Raw genomic sequence first — 18,234 nt, forward strand, 5'->3', positions numbered from 1 at the left:
CTATTAAAGCAAGGTAATAAAATATTTGTTCTTTGAGTACTAAGACAATAAAATTAGGACTTTTTTTTTTTACTTGTACAACGTCATCAGTTGTGAAAAGTCAGAAGGGTTCATTGCCAGACAAAACCCATAATGTCACTTACCTGGCAGCTTCAGGAAAACCCATCTTGTACAGCGTGACAACTACTGCTCCTCCGAGGCCTAAATTATGCTGCAGAGCAACCTTTGCACAAGGAACTTGCCTTTTCCCGGCTTCCCCTCTCAGCTGCCAGCAGAGTTCAGCGCACTGAGCCAGACCTAACAAATCGAACGCAGAACAGTCAGATTCCGTTGGTTTAGAAAGCTAAAGGCAGACAAGGGCTAACGTTTAATTGTGACTTTTAACTAAACCATTTTATTCAGCCAAGACGACGTTTGCCTGAGTAAGAACTTCTCTTAAAAGCCTGGAGGGTTTTTGCAGCTAGCTATTTTTTCTCCCTAAGTAATCTCTGTATTTAGTCAATATTCAGGCTTCAGAAATTCCTTGTGCTCTTTAAATTTATCCAACCTGCCATTTTTTGGCAATGTTGAAAGAGAAAACATTGAATATACCGTTCTCTGGCTGAGGCAAAACAGCATAAAAATAATTTAATTTTACCATTTTTAATGTATCAAAAGAATATAATCTAGGACTTGGGAGTTGACTTTCCCTAAAATATTTAGCTGGTATGGCAAATTTTCCTATTATTCTCCTCAAAAAGTTCCTAGAAAGAAGGTTTTCCAGACCTATTCACAGCTATTACAAAAATAGCACTGGATTCACAAAAATAGCATTTTGTCCTCTGGATAATAAAATCAGAGATTTTTAGAGCTGGAGAGAACTAAATAATGTTGAAACCAAGCCCCCCTAAAACTGAGTTCCCTTACCGAGTTTATGATTAATCTCTCTATCCAAAACTTTATTCCCTTACATGTCTCCTCTGACCTCAATCCCTTTCTTGTCCCCTCAATCCTGTGCTAACTGAACACTAATTAATCAGAGTCAGTTGACTAAGATTGCTGCTGTTAATAACATCATCACTGTATTAAAATTGCTGTTGTAGATACCATCATACAAACTCAAGTTGTTTTTCCAGGCAAGATGAGCTCACAACCCCCAGAGCCATGGACCACCTGGCCAGAGAATCATAAACCAGACACATTCTGACTCCCAAAACCATGATTAAGAAATGTCACACATATATACACTACTATATATAAAATAGATAACTAATAAGAACCTACTGTATAGCACTCTACTCTACTCAATACTCTGTTATGACCTATATGGGAAAAGAATCTAAAAAAGAGTGGATATATGTATATGTATAACTGATTCACTTTGCTGTACAGCAGAAACTAATACAACATTGTAAATCAACTATACTCCAATAAAAATTAATTAATAAAAAAATACACGTGTTCAATAATGGAAAAAAAAAAAGAAATGTCACAGAAATGTCTTGAGACGATGATTAATTCCAGTTTCCTTGTTCTTCCCCTTTAAAACATCCCTAACTCAAAGACCAAGATGGAATGCATCTGAGACTTGTCTCCCACTCCCTTTCTCGCCCTACAAATAAACCCTTACTTTGCTGCAAACACCCACTATCAGAGTTTGCTTTCTGCACCAAGCCATGGGCACAGGAGCCCTTGCTTAGTTACAAAGGTAGCAATGAGAAACTGTAAGATTAAGTAATTTGTGAATGGTCACAAAGCAGGCTAATTCCAGAGTTGAGATTAGAAGCCAAGTCTCCTGATTTACATTTGTTTTTCTCCCACACCAGCTATTCAAGGATAGCTTAGTTAAGAATGTTGGATAGACTGGTTTCATTGTCCTGGAGGCAGAGCAAACCGGTCTACCTATCATGTCTGTTCTTCCACCCACACCCCCAATCACAACGTCTGATTCCCAAATACCTATGACAGTTTTCTGTATAACCCCAACCTTCTCAAGAAATTTAACTGCCATTTCTCCTTTCTAAGCAATGTCTACATATTTTTACAGAATATATATTTTAAACACTGTTTTAAAATAGGTAATTCTACATCTTGTAATGATTTTTTGAATTGTGAACATTTTGAATATTAAGGTCAAAGTAAATAATTCTACTAATATATCCAAACTTTGGGGCAATCCGTTTTACTTGAAATCTGCCATACAAAAAGCTTAAACATTTATGAATACATAAGACCAAAGAAAGTATTCAGACTGGTCTTATGTATACGTGGGTGGGGAAATAGGGCTAGTTCTCTTCCCCAAAGAGTAAATATACATAGTTTACAAATATTTGAGAAAAATACTCAACTTTACCTTGATCAAATAGAAAGATACTGTTTTAACCAATCACATTGGTCAGGATGTTTAAACATGGAACTAATCAATGCTGGGGAGACTATGGCATGACAGCCACCTTCATACAGTAAGGGTAAAAGTTCAAACTGGTACAACCTTTTTGGAAAGCAATGTACAAAATTATTAAGAGCATTTAAAATGCCTTGAAAACCATTCTAGGGAAATAATCAAGCATAGGAAAAGTCTTACACACAAAGCTATCTGTTTATCACATTCTTAGAACAGTGAAAAACTAGATAATCTACAAGTGAAATAACTGGGGAATGGTTATATAAATTATGATCTATCCATATGACAAAGTACTATGTTCCTATTTAAAATGATATATACAAAATTTTTAATAATTTAGGAAAATGTTTATGATATAATCTTAGTAAAAATGCAAGGAACCCTTTAGATATTCATCTACCCATCCATCCAACAAATATTTACTGAATGCCTAATATGTGCTGACACTGCTCAAGGCTCAGACGATCTAATAAATAAGATAGGCATATAAAGGTACACAGCCTGCTTAAGGAATAGAAAGTTAAGTGAATGAGGCTAGAGAGTGCTCAAGACAGCCAGTGAGAGTGAGAGAGAAGGGGGTGAAGAGGGAGAGAGGGAGTTGGGGGAGGGAGGCAGGCAGAAAGGGAGAGAGTGAGGGGGAGAGAAGGAGGGAGAGAGAGAGAACATGAATGTACTGGAAGCACCAGATTTTGCAATAATCTCAGTCACACCATACCACTGATACTGTAGAAGATGTGGTACACTGTGTTAAATCTCTACTCATGATTTGCTTAACTCACATGTGGCAAAAAAAGGAAGAAGGGAGGGAGGGAATAAAGATCCATGTTAACTTATTTATTCACTTTTAACAAAAGACGACAGTGAGAAAACATACTGATTATACGAGCTTTCTGGTTATCTGCTTTCAGAATAACCTGGCATTTCTTGCATTTCTAGAATCTAGATTTGTGAAGGGTGGAAGTCAAAAGTTGGCCTCAGAAATCTACTTGCCAAGAAGATGCAGAAGATAGTTATGAAAGCATAAACTATATGAGCAACACTTTTTAAAAGTTTTCCTTCCTTGGATAACTTCTGGCACTGAATTAAAGACCATATTTTTCCTCTCCTTGGGAAAAAAACAAACTATCAAACATGAACATGATATACTTATAAATTGTGGAGGGACATAGGAATGGGCATCCTGTCAAAGTAGTATATTCAAACAGTAATGTCCTTCTTAAAGTCTCTTATGAAGGGAAAAAAAAATGTTTAACCTTGTTACTTCATTTTACTACCATCTTGCTGCAAAAATTTCCTAACAAGATGTTGGTCAATCTTTTTATATAAAAATAATTAGCCTAGGACTCAGCTACATAGTTATATAGTCTGGTTGCTATTGAAAATAAACTATTCAAACATGTATCAAGCACTCCACTAAGTATTGAAGATACAAAGAATTCACAGTGTAATATGAAGTGCTAATAAAGATAAGTACTAAGTGCTATGGAAATCCACAGAATGGAAAAACTACAGGGAATAATATCTTGAGATATTACCCAAGGTCTTTTCTTCCTCCTGCTTCCTTGAACCCATAACTCTCCCTATACCATTAAGACAGTCAAGTACAAAAAAGTCATAATTTAGCTTTAGTTTCAAATTAGACATCTAAAGACCTTAGCATAAACAGCATAAAAAAGCATGTTTTTCTACTGTTGGAGCCTGGCTTTTTGAGAAAGCAAAGATTTGTTGACCTTTAAAGGGCAAAAAGCGTTAATGGACTCAGCATACACTGAAAAATGCACATTTATTAAGATCAGTTTTTCCCTCCAAAAGTTATAAAATTATCAACCTAGAATGCTATCAAATGTACAATATATTTCAAGAACAAAAGTAACAAGGATATTTTCAGACAAAATAAGCTGAAAGAATTCATCACCATACTGTAACACCCACACTATAAATGTTAAAGGAAATCCTTTAGGCAGTAAGAAAATGATAGCAGATGGAAATATGAATTTACACAAAGGAATGAAGTGGTAACTACATTAACCTTAAATAGATAAGGTTTTCTTATTATTTAATCTCTTTAGGAGATAACTGATTATTTAAACAAAAATAATTTCTTGTGGGGTTTAAAACATATGTAAAAGAAAAATTTACAACTACAGTATTATAAGGCCTGGACATGAGAAATGGAAGTATACTGTTGTAAGGTTCTTCTACTATTAGTGAACTCGTATAATAACACTTGAAGATAGGTTATGATAATAAAGGTAAAATGGAGAAATAAAAAATAATCCAAAAGTAGGATGATAAAAAGAGAGAAATGGGAATAAAGAACAGCTGGGACAAAGAGAACACAAATAGCCATACTAATAATCACATCAAATATAAATAGTCTAAACACTCCAATCAAAGACAGAGATTGTCAGTGTGGAGAAAAAAAACAAGACCCAACCTAAATGCTGCCAATGCACTTTAAATATAAAATCACAAATAGGTTAAAACTAAAAAGATAGAAAAAGATATGCCATGTTAGCACTAGTTAAAATTTGAAAGCTGGAGTGGCCATATTAAATCAGCCAAAGTAGATTTCAGAGCAAAGACTTGCCAGAGCAAAGAAGGCCATTTCATGAAGATAAAGGGGAAAACATAAAACTGTCTTTATTCACAGACAATATGATTGTCTATATAGAAAACCTGATGCAGTTTTTAAACAACTACTAGGATTAATAAGTGAGTTTTAGCAAGGCTATAAGATGAATAAACAAAAATTGATTGTATTTCTACATACTAGCAATGAAAACTTGAAACTGAAAAAATACCATTCACAATAGCATCAAAAATATGAAATACTTAGGGGTAAATCTGACAAATATTTACCCCTAAGTATTTACCCCATAATCTGACAAATATGTGCAAGACCTGTACAGTGAAAACTATAATATATTTCTGAAAAAAGTTAAAGACTTTTTTAAATAAATAAATGGAGACATATATTTTGTTTATGAGTCAGAAGATTCACTATTGTTTGAATCTCAATTCTCCCCCGATAAATCTATACATTCAACATAATCCTAATAAAAATCCCAGGAGAATTTTTTGTAGAAATCAACAAGCTGATTCTAAAATTTCTATAAAAATACAAAGGAGCTAGAATAGCCAAACAACTCTAAAAAAGAAGAATTAAGTTGGAGGGCTAAGGCTACCTAATATCAAGAACAATTATAAAGGTAAAGTAATCAAAACAGTATGGTACTCATGTAAAGACAGACACATAGATTAACTGGACAGAAAAGACAGACCACAAATAATGCCCACATATTTATGAACAACTGATTTTTGACAAAGGCAATGCAGTGGACAAAGTACAGATAAATAAATGGCACTCCAACAACAGGAAATCCATATGTAAAAAATGGACTCGGATCCATATTTTGTGCCATACATAAAAATTAATTCAAAATGGGTCACAGATCTAAATGTAAGGCTTAAAGTATAAAACATCTAGGAGAAAACATAGGAAAAGATCTTTGTGACCCAGGGTTAGACAAAGATGTCTTAGATAGGACTTAACCATAATTTAAAACTTCTGCTCTTTAAAAGCACTAGTAAGTGAATGAAAAGGAAAGTCACAGACTGGGAGAAAATCTTTGCAAAGCATATATTTGGTAAAGAACTTGTATACAGGATATATAAAGAATTCTCAAAACTCATCGAAGAAGATATACAGATGACAAATAAGCACATAAAAAACTGTTTAACATCATTAGCCAGTAGGAAAATGCAAATTAAAACCACAAAAAGATGCCACTACATACTGATTAGAATGGCTAAAATTTAAAAAGCTGACCATACCAAGTGCTGACGAGGATGTGGAAGAACTAGAACTCTCATAGACTGCTGGTGGGAAGGTGAAACAGTATGACCACTTTGGAAATCAGTTTGACAGTTTTTTTTTTGTTGTCTTTTTAAATTAATTTATTTCTTTTGGCTGCGCCGGGTCTTAGTTGCAGCATGCGGGATCCTTTAGTTGCAGCATGTGGACTTCTTAGTTGGGGCATGCATGCAGGATCTAGTTCTCTGACCAGGGATCGAACCCGGGCCCCCTGCATTGGTAGCGTGGAGTCTTACCCACTGGACCACCAGGGAAGTCCCCAGTTTGACAGTTTCTTAAAAGTTAAACCTACACCTGGCATATGATCCAGTCATTCCACTCCTAAGTATTTACACAAGAGAAAATATAATCTGTGTTTATACAAAGATTTACACATGAATGTTCACAGTAGCTTTATTTGTAACAGCCAGAAACTAGAAACAACCCAAATGTCCATCAACAATAAACATGATATATCCATACAGTGGAATACTACTCAGCAATAAAAAGGAATGAACTATCGATACATGCAAAAATATGGACAAATCTCAGGCAGACAAAAAGAAAGATAACATACTGTAGAATTCCATTTATACAAAACTCTAGAAAATGCAAATTAATCTACAGTGACAGAAAACACTGCTTTGGGATGCGGGGTGGGAAATAGTTGGAGGGAGGGATTACAAAGATGTATATATGACAAAACTTTTGGGGTTGATGGACATGTTCACTATCTTGACTATGGTGATGGTTTAACAGGTGGATATATATGTCAAACTTATTGTACATTTTAAATATGTGCAGTTGAAGATGGCAGTGTGGGAAGACGCGGAGTTAGTGTCTCCCCACAACTAGGGCACCTGCCGGCTGCTGGTGGGGGACTCTGATGCCCAAGGAGACGGGTGGAACCCCAAAGTGAACTGGGAGGATGTAGGGGGACTCAGTGGGGAGGAAAACTGGAGGCCAGACAGGATCAGTGCCCCTGAGGCTGGGAAGATCAGGAGAGGCAGGTGGGAGGAGCCATCCGGGAGAATGGGGAGAGGCAGAGGGTGATTGCCCCACCCACTGGGGCCCGGGGAGCCTGCTGAGCTCCCAGGCTGGTCCCCTGCCCTCCAAAGCCCCCTCCAGGTCGTGTGGGTCCTTGGGAGCATAGGAAGGAGGCCAGGGAGATCAGGAGAGGCAGGCGGGAGGGGCCTTCCCAGACCCAAGGAGCAGGAGAGGAGAGGAGGGCGTTTGCCCCGCCCACTCGAACCCAGGAAGCCTGTTGGGCTCCCAGCTGAGGTCCCCTGCCCTCTGAGACCAGGGGTGGGGGACACGCCTGGACCCCTTCTGTTCCTTGAGCCTAAGCCCCACCCCCCACATTCCCCAGGGCCTTTCCAGCCCTGTGGGTCCTAGGCATAGGCCCTGCCCACTGCCCAAACCTCACCCTTGCTTAGGCCCCGCCCTCCACAGCCAATGCCTTTCCCTCCTTTTTATTCTTTTCTTTTCCCTCCTCCTCTTTTTTACTATTGGCTACTGATATACCTTCCGGTTGTTGATTCATCTATATTTTTTATTTTTATATTCTTTCTAACATACCTGTTAGTTTCCTAATCTAATTTTATTTTTTACTTTGTTATTGTTCTTTTTTTTTTGCCACCCCACGTGGCTTGCGGGATCTTGGTTCACGAGCCAGGGGTCCGGCCGAAGCTCCTCCGGTAGAGCAGCTCTGAGTCCGAACCACTGGACTAACAGAGAACCTCAGACCCCAGGAAATATTCATCAGAGTGACGTCTCATGGAGTTCCTCATCTCAGCACCAAGACCCAGCTCTACCCAACAGCCTACAAACTCCAGTGTTAGACGCCTTAGGCAAAACAACCATTAAGACAGGAACACAATCACACTCATTTAAAAAAAAAAAAAAATGAGATGGCAAAAAAATATGTCACAGATGAATGAGCAAGGTAAAAACCTACAAGGCCAAATAAATGAAGAGGAAATAGGCAACCTACCTGAAAAAGAACTCAGAGTAATGATAGTAAAGATGATCCAGAATCTCGGAAACAGAATGGAGGCACAGACTGAGAAAATACAAGAGATGTTTAACAAAGATCTAGAAGAACTAAAGAACAAACAAACAGAGATGAACAACACAATAACTGAAATGAAAAATACACTAGAAGGAATCAATAACAGAATAACTAAGGCAGAAGAACGGGTAAGTGAGCTGGAAGACAAAATGGTGGCAGTAACTGCCGAGGAGCAGAATAAAGAAAAAAGAATGAAAAGAACTGAGGACAGTCTCAGAGACCTCTGGGACAACATTAAATGCACCAACATTCGAATTATAGGGGTCCCAGAAGAAGAAGAGAAAAAGAAAGGGTCTGAGAAAATATTTGAAGAGATTATAGTCGAAAACTTCCCTAACATGGGAGAGGAAATAGTCACCCAAGTCCAGGAAGCACAGAGAGTCCCATACAGGATAAACCCTAGGAAAAATACACCAAGACACCTATTAATCAAACTAACAAAAATTAAATTCAAAGAAAAAATATTAAAAGCAGCAAGGGAAAAACAAAAAAATAACATACAAAGGAATCCCCATAAGGTTATCAGCTGATTTTTCAGCGGAAACTCTGCAGGCCAGAAGGGAGTGGCAGGATATACCTAAAGTGATGAAAGAGAAAAACCTACAACCAAGATTACTCTACCCAGCAAGGATCTCAATTCAGATTTGATGGAGAAGTCAAAAGCTTTTCAGACAAGCAAACGCTAAGAGAATTCAGCACCACCAAACCAGCTTTACAACAAATGCTAAAGGAACTTCTCTAGGCGGGAAATACAAGAGAAGAAAAAGACCCACAAAAACAAACCCAAAACAATTAAGAAAATGGTAATAGGAACATACATATAGATAATAACCTTGAATGTAAATGGATTAAATGCCCCAACCAAAAGACACAGACTGGCTGAATGCATACAAAAACAAGACCCATATATATGCTGTCTACAAGAGACCCACTTCAGACCTAGGGACACATACAGACTGAAAGTGAAGGGATGGAAAAATATATTCTATGCAAATGGAAATCAAAAGAAAGCGGGAGTAGCAATACTCCTATCAGATGAAATAGACTTTAAAATAAAGACTGTTACAAGAGATAAGAAGGGACACCACATAATGATCAAAGGATCAATCCAAGAAGAAGATATAACAGTTATAAATGTTTATGCACCCAACATAGGAGCACCTCAATACATAAGGCAAATGCTAACAGCCATAAAAGGGGAAATCGACAGTAACACAATCATAGTAGGAGACTTTAACACCCCACTTGCACCAATGGACAGATCATCCAAACAGAAAATAAATAAGGAAACACAAGCTTTAAATGACACGATAGACCAGACAGATTTAATTGATATTTATAGAACATTCCACCCAAAAGTGGCAGAATACACTTTCTTCTAAAGTGCACATGGAACATTCTCCAGATTAATCACATCTTGGGTCACAAATCAATCCTGGGAAAATTTAAGAAAACTGAAATTGTATCAAGCATCTTTTCTGACCACAATACTATGAAATTGGAAATCAATTACAGGAAAAAAAACTGTAAAAAACACAAATACATGGTGGCTAAACAGTGCACTACTAAATAACCAAGAGATCACTGAAGAAATCAAAGAAGAAATAAACAATACATAGAAACAAATGACAACAAAAACACAATGACCCAAAACGTATGGGACGCAGCAAAAGCAGTTCTAAGAGGGAAGTTTATAGCAATTCAATCTCACCTCAGGAAACAAGAAAAATCTCAAATAAACAATCTAACCCTACACTTAAAACAACTAGAGAAAGAAGAACAAAGAAAACCCAAAGTCAGGAGAAGGAAAGAAATCATAAAGATCAGAGCAGAAATAAATGAAATAGAAACGAAGAAAACATTAGCAAAGATCAATAAAACTAAAAGCTGGTGCTTTTTTTGTTTATCTTTGAGAAGATAAACAAAATTGATAAACCTTAGCCAGACTCATCAAGAAAAAAAAGGAGAGGACGCAAATCAATAAAATTAGAAATGAAGAAGGAGAAATCACAACTGACACCGCAGAAATACAAGGGCTTATAAGAGACTACTACAAACAACTATATGCCAATAAAATGGACAACCATGAAGAAATGGACAAATTCTTGGAAAGCTACAATTTTCCAAGACTGAACCAGGAAGAATTAGAAAATATAAACAGACCTATCACAAGTAATGAAATTGAAACCGTAATTAAAAATCTTCCAACAAACAAAAGTCCAGGGCCAGATGGCTTCACAGGCGAATTCTATCAAACAATTAGAGAAGAGCTAACACCGATCCTTCTCAAACTCTTCCAAAAAATTGCAGAGGGAGAAACACTCCCAAATTCGTTCTACGAAGCCACCATCACCCTGATACCAAAACCAGACAAAGATGTCACAAAGAAAGAAAACTACAGGCCAATATCACTGATGAACATAGATGCAAAAATCCTCAACAAAATACTAGCAAACAGAATCCAACAGCATTCCAAAGGATCATACATCATGATCAAGTGGGATTTATCCCATGCAAGGATTCTTCAACATACGCAAATCAATCAATGTGATACACCACATTAACAAATTAAGGAATAAAAACCATATGACCATCTAAATAGATGCAGAAAAAGCTTTTGACAAAATTCAACACCCATTTATGATAAAAACTCTCCAGAAAGTGGGCATAGAGGGAACCTACCTCAACATAATAAAGGTCATATATGACAAACCCACAGCAAGCATCATACTCAATGGTGAAAAACTGAGATCTTTTCCACTAAGATCAGGAATAAGACAAGGATGTCCACTCTCGCCACTCTTGCTCAACACAGTTTTGGAAATCCTAGCCACAGCAATCAGAGAAGAACAAGAAATAAAAGGAATACAAATTGGAAAAGAAGAAGTAAAACTGTCACTGTTTGCTGATGACATGATACTATACATAAAGAATCCTAAAGATGCCACCAGAAAACTACTAGGACTAATCAATGAATTTGGTAAGGTGGCAGGATACAAAATTAATGCACAGAAATCTCTCGCATTCCTATACACCAACAATGAAAAAATCAGAAAGAGAAATTAAGGAAACCCTCCCATTTACCATTACAGCAAAAGGAATAAAATACCTAGGAATGAACCTGCCTAAGGAGGTGAAAGACTTGTACTCAGAAAACTATAAAACACTGATGAAAGAAATCAAAGATGACATAAACAGATGGAGAAATATACCATGTTCTTGGATTAGAAGAATGAATATTGTGAAAATGACTATACTACCCAAAGCAATCTACAGATTCAATGCAATCCTTATCAAACTACCAATGGCATTCTTCACAGAATTAGAAAAAAAATTTTACAATTCATATGGAGACACAAAAGATCCCGAATAGCCAAAGCAATCTTGAGAAAGAAAAACGGAGTTGGAGCAATCAGGCTCCCCGACTTCAAACTATACCACAAAGCTACAGTAATCAAGACAGTATGGTACTAGCACAAAAACAGAAATATAGATCAATGGTACAGGATGGAATGCCCAGAGATAAACCCACGCACATATGGGCACCTAGTTTACAACAAAGGAGGCAAGTACATACAATAGAGAAAAGACAGCCTCTTCAATAAGTGGTGCTGGGAAAACTGGACAGCTACATGTAAAAGAATGAAATTAGAACACTACCTAACACCATACACAAAAATAAACTCAAAATGGATTAAAGACTTAAATGTAAGACCAGACACTATAAAACTCTTAGAGGAAAACATAGGAAAAACACTCTTTGACATAAACCACAGCAAGATCTTTTTTGACCCACCTCCTAGAGTAAAGGAAATAAAAACAAAAATAAATAAATGGGACTTAATTAAACTTAAAAGCTTTTGCACAGCAAAGGAAACTATAAACAAGACAAAAAGACAACCCTCAGAATGGGAGAAAATATTTGCAAATGAAGCAACTGACAAAGGATTAATCTCCAAAATATATGAACAGCTCATGCAGCTCAATATCAAAAAAAACAAATATCCAGTTAAAAAATGGGCAGAAGACCTAAATAGACATTTCACCAAGGAAGACATACAGATGTCCAAGAGGCACATGAAGAGATACTCAGCATCACTAATTATTAGAGAAATTCAAATCAAAACTACAATGAGGTATCACCTCATGCCGGTCAGAATGGCCATTATCAAAAAATCTAGAAATAATAAATGCTGGAAAGGGTGTGGTGAAAAGGGAACCCTCCTGCACTGTTGGTGGGAATGTAAATTGATACAACCACTATGGAACACAGTATGGAGGTTCCTTAAAAAACTAAAAATAGAACTACCATATGACCCAGCAATCCCACTACTGGGCATATACCCCGAGAAAACCACAATTCAAAAAGAGACATGTACCACAATGTTCACTGCAGCACTATTTACAATACCCAGGACATGGAACCAACCTAAATGTCCAGCGAAAGAAGAATGGATAAAGAAGATGTGGCACATCTATACAATGGAATATTACTCAGCCATAAAAAGAAACGAAATTGAGTTATTTGCAGTGAGGTGGATGGACCTAGAATCTGTCATACAGAGTGAAGTTAAGTCAGAAAGAGATAAACAAATACCAAATGCTAACGCACATATATGGAATCTAAAAAAAAAAAAATGGTACTGATGAATCTAGTTGCAGGGCAGGAATAAAGAGGTAGACATAGTGAATGGACTTGAGGACTTGGGGTGGGAGGGGGAAGCTGGGGCAAAGTGAGAGTAGCATTGACATATATACACTACCGAACGTAAAATACACAGCTGGTGGGAAGCAGCAGCATAGTACAGGGAGATCGGCTCGGTGCTTTGCGATGACCTAGAGGGGTGGGACAGGGAGGATGGGAGGGAGGTTCAAGAGGAAGGGGATATGGGGACATGTGTATGCATATGGTTGATTCACTTTCTTGTGCAGCAGAAACTGACACAGTATTGTTAAGCAATTGTACTCCAATAAAGATCTATTAAAAAGATAATAAATAAATATGTGCAGCTGATTATATGTTGATTTTACCTCAAAAGAGCTGTTAAAATAAGAAAATAAAATATGGGATATATAGGCACGATATTCCTTCTCTGTCTTCCTTTTTCTTGTCAGGAGCAATATAAGCCAGGGCCTGCTCCTAGCTATCTCTACCTGGCAACAGGTATCAAAAGTAAACATTCTCTCTTAGGCTCCATTTCTCCTGGCACTGAATAGTGTTCATTAGAGTCTAATGATAAAACTTACCTCCCCTCACAACACAGTGATAAATGTGCAAAATTCTGGGCAATGGGAATGAGGACAGGTGACCTCTAGGATATGATGAGAGATGAAATAGATACTTTGGTAAAATGCTATTTAGTCCTTACTGACTTACTGACTTTTTAGAGTCAGTATTGGATTTAGGTTTTGTCAGTCATCATCCTAGAATGTACTTCTTTTGGTGACCCCTTATAGAGTACAAGAAGAGCCAGGCCATGGTTTGAGTATGCTAGGTCCCCTGGCTAAAATTCCATTTACTCTCATTTCATTTTCACCCAACTCCTTAAAACCCAAGTTTATAATACCTTTAAAGGTACTGAAACATGTAAAAAAAAAAAAAAGTCACACAATAAAATAATATATGTACCACTAAAAATATTAAGAACTATGTGAATTCAGGAGGAGACATAATTACATCCCTTTGGGATATTAGAGCACCTTAGAATTAGGAAGGATCTAAGAGTATGTCAAATCTAAGGCCCTAACAGATGGGCAATTCCCCTTACAACATTCCCATCAAGTTGTTAACTTGTATTTCTCATGCACAGCCTCTGTGACAGGCAATATATGCTCTCAGGAGGCAATCTATTCCATTTTTGAAACGCCATGTTAAAAAGTTCTTTCCTGAACAAAAATTGCACGATTCTACTTATGTGAGGTACTTAGCGTAGTCAAAATCATGTAGACAGATGGTAGGATGGTGGTTGGCAGGGGTGAGGGGAGAAGAGAATGGGAAGTTATTGTTTAATGGATACAGAGCTTCAGTTTTGCAACCTGAAAAGAGTTCTATGGATGGATGGTGGTTACAGTGACACAACAGTGTAGATGTACTTAATACCACTGACCTGTACACTTAAAATGGTTAAGATGGTAAATTTTATGCTATGTGTATTTTACCACAATTAACAAAGTTTCTTTCCTGCCACAGCCCAAAATCTACCTTCCCATGAATTCTTCCCAATGATCCTAAGTCTTCTCACACTAAACAAGTTTATCCCCTCTGCCCCATACCACCCTTCAGATATTAAAGGAGAAATAATTTATTCAACCCTCTTTAGATGTGCAACGTCTTGTATTGGGCACTGTTCAGGGTACAGAGACAAATGAAATACGGATCCTGCCCTCACAGGCTCTTAGTCAAACAGAGGAGATTTTTTAAAAGGCCATAAATAATTATAATATGCACTACACGCATATATGTCAAAAGAGAAGTACTGAGAAAGTATAGCAAGAGTTCAGAAAAGGGAAAGATTAATCTATGGAAAGGATCAAGAAATCAGGAAAAGCTTCATAAGATAGATAACACTTGAGATCGACCTTGAAAATGGGCATTTCCACTGAGGAAAAGGGCACTGAAGTAGCGTGTAGTGGTTAAGAGCCTGGACCCTAAAATACGCTGCCTGGGTTTGAATCCTAGTTTTGCTACTTTCTACCTTGGTGACTTTGGGCAAGTTACTCTGTGCCTCTACGTTCCTCTTTTATAAAATATAAAAAAATAGATGTGAGAATTAAATGCATTTGTACATGAAGAATACTTAGAACAGTGCCTAGAAATTAGCGCTGTATACGTGTTGGCTGTTGCTATTATTGAGAAAACAGCAAAGCCAGAGTTTGTAGAGGTGAGAAGGAATTAAACACATCTGAAAAAAGCAAACAGTCCAGTTCTGTTTAAATATGCTTCCTCTTTCTACATCTCCTCCCCCAAAACCCAACTAGATATAAATGCTAGCAAAGAATCTGACATGTGGTGGGTATTTAGTAAATCATCACCCCTCCCATTCTCCTTTCCCTTTTTCCTTTCTTCATAGTTCTGGTTTGTGCTTTGCCTAAGGCACCTATATTCTGCCTTGGATTCTAATCATTTGTATTACATTATCTGCCTCTTGTATGCTTCCTTAGGGCAGTGGTTACCTTGTGTACCCTAGCCCTAGTTCCCAAACCTGGTTGTGTATGAAAAGCTCTTGGGGGAACTTTATAAACACATGAGCTGTTAGGATCAACCAGGCTTAGGAATCAGAATTTCTAATGGTAGGGCAGGAATACATATTTTTTAAAGCCACAGGGGATTCTGAATCAGTCCATCAGTAGACACCATATTTGAATACCAGTTACCTACAGCACCTAATGATAATGTAGACATACAATAAGCATTTATTGAACTTTCACAGACTGAAAAATGGAAGATCAGGACAGAAAACGAGGTTGAAGCCTCGTTGGAAAGGCACTAAATGCTAGGCTGAATTGATATAAAAGGCCAAACTAAATAACCAACTTTCAGCTTCAAAGCAACAATCCCTTATCAGGAGTTTTATCTCAAAAGCACTTTCATGCCCTTTCAGTAGATCCCAGACACTAATATGCATTTTCATAAATCAGAGATGGCTAAAAATGAGCTAAAGTCAAATTTTACTTATTCATTTTAAACAAACGTTCAATGTGTTGAACAATATATGTGAAAGAACTTTAAAAACTGGAATAAAATATGATACTATTATTTGGACACTAATTTGCTTTTTGTCGTATGACAATTGCAAAGTAAACCAAAAAAAAAAAACCCTAAGGTTTATTGTGATTTTTCTAATTGGAAAATCCAAAAGGAATTCATGTTTTTAAACTGACAATGAACAAAAGACCATTCAATTCAAATGCATAAACCTCTTTTTCTATTATAAGTGCCATTATGGAAGTTAGAAGCTTTTTTTAACCCAGACCTTAACAAGTTAAAATCAGAAACCAGTATCATGGAAAGTTAATTTTAAAGCTAATTCTCCAATGCTGAGTTCCCACCAAAGTAGCAATATCATACAATTAAAAGAATACCATTGGTAGAAGAGAACCTTAAACCTTCCCCACCCCACCTTAACATGTTTTGGAAACACTTACTTGACTGTTTTCTGATTTTCTTAGAATCCTATTGCAGTTTGTTATCCAAGTAACTAGGGCAAAAATATTTAAACAACTCTGAGCTGTCATTCTGATATATTTTCCAGGAGTCTGAATTCTTTCTTGGGCTACAGCTAATGGCCACGTGTCAGATTTACTTGAAATATATCCAAATCCTCAGTGTGTAGCAAGTAAACATTTACTCTTCAGTAATTCCTCATTTTATGCAGACTACCAATAAAGTCATCAAGATTTATAAATTTTCCTCCCAAAATGCTACACCACCACTAAACACTATCCCTCAAAGACTGATAAGAGGAAAATGTTACCAACAGTGTAGACTCAAATACTGAAAAGAGTTTTCAAAGAATACTGCAGAAAGTACGAGTCTCTCTTCGAAGTATTTAAAAATTGGGCAAATTCTACCTTCCTGGGTGTTTTAGGTTAGCTTTTTAGTGCCCAGGGGAAAGAACTGGATGACCTGTCAAGATTGGCAAAATTGTTTACATTTGATTTTTAAAAATCCAACGTTGACAAGGTTGTAGAAAAAAAAGCACTCTCATATGCTGTTGTTGGGAATGTGCGTTGGTATAATCTTTTTGAAGAAAATGGGGCAATATCCATCCATTTTAAAATACGTACTATCCTTTGACAAGTCCACTGTTTGGAATTTATCCTATGGGTATACTTGAAAAAGTATGCAAAGACACAGGATGGCTAGTGCAACATTGTTTGTAATAACAAACTTGACATAACCTATATGTCTACCCATATGTGAATCACTAGGTAAATTTCTTATAATCAGAATACTATGCAGGCATTAAAAAGAATAAAGACTAGCTATAAGTGATAATATAGAAAAAATTTTAAGATGTAAGTAAAAAAGCAGTCTATAATGTGATAAATATACACATATACAAACATACATTCAGAAAGACTATAAATACACATATACATATGTATTTGTATAAGTGTAACAATTTTTGGAAAAATACAAAAGAAATTTTAAAAGGGGTTGACTCTGAGGAATAGACCTAAACCTAAGGAGAAAGAGAAATACTTGTTAGATGTTAAAATTTGTCCAGCACAGGGAACTCTACTCAATACTCTGTGATGACCTATGTGGGAAAAGAATCTAAAAAAGAGTGGATATATGTATATGTATAACTGATTCACTTTGCTGTACAGCAGAAACTAACACAACACTGTAAATCAACTACACTCCACTAAAAACTAATTTAAAAAATGTTAAAATTTGTCATCCAGCTATAATATTAAAAAGCATATGACAACCCTTTGGAGCACTATTTGGCAGTTTCTTATAAAGTTAAACATATGCTGCCCTATGACTCAGCAACTTCACTCTGAGTTACTAACCCAAGAAAAACACAAAAGGTATGTCCACAAATAGTCTTGTACAAAAATAGTTATAGCATCCTTATTCATAATACCCCTAAACAGAAAAGAACCCAAATGCCCATCAACAGAAGGATGGGTAAACAAACTGATATATTTAAACAACAGAATACTATTTAGCAATAAAAAAGAATGAACTCCTGATACAAGAAAATTTTTTATAAATCTTACATACTACTGAGTTAAAGAATCCAGACACAAAAGAGTAAATATACACACTATACTGTACCATTTATATGAAGTTCGAAGATCAGCAAAACTAATCTACCATGATAGAAGTCAATAAGTCTTAGCTTGGTTGCGGGGCAGGGTTGGAGAGTTAGAGAGAGGTGATTGAGGGAAGTCGGTGATTTACTGGAAATA

The 18,234-nt window shown here is 36.6% G+C and overlaps 1 protein-coding gene across 1 annotated transcript in view; it reads right to left on the reverse strand.

Annotated features, from left to right (window-relative positions):
- Window positions 1-18,234, reverse strand: part of SCP2 (sterol carrier protein 2) — a 154,989-nt gene that overhangs the window by 54,049 nt on the left and 82,706 nt on the right. The window contains exon 12 of the mRNA XM_061186583.1: window positions 144-297. Within this exon, the coding sequence (XP_061042566.1) occupies window positions 144-297 (154 nt within the window). The remainder of the gene's footprint in view (window positions 1-143; window positions 298-18,234) is intronic.

This window comes from Eubalaena glacialis, chromosome 3 (genome assembly GCF_028564815.1).
Source record: "Eubalaena glacialis isolate mEubGla1 chromosome 3, mEubGla1.1.hap2.+ XY, whole genome shotgun sequence".
In the NCBI taxonomy this organism is placed as follows: Eukaryota; Metazoa; Chordata; class Mammalia; order Artiodactyla; family Balaenidae; genus Eubalaena; species Eubalaena glacialis.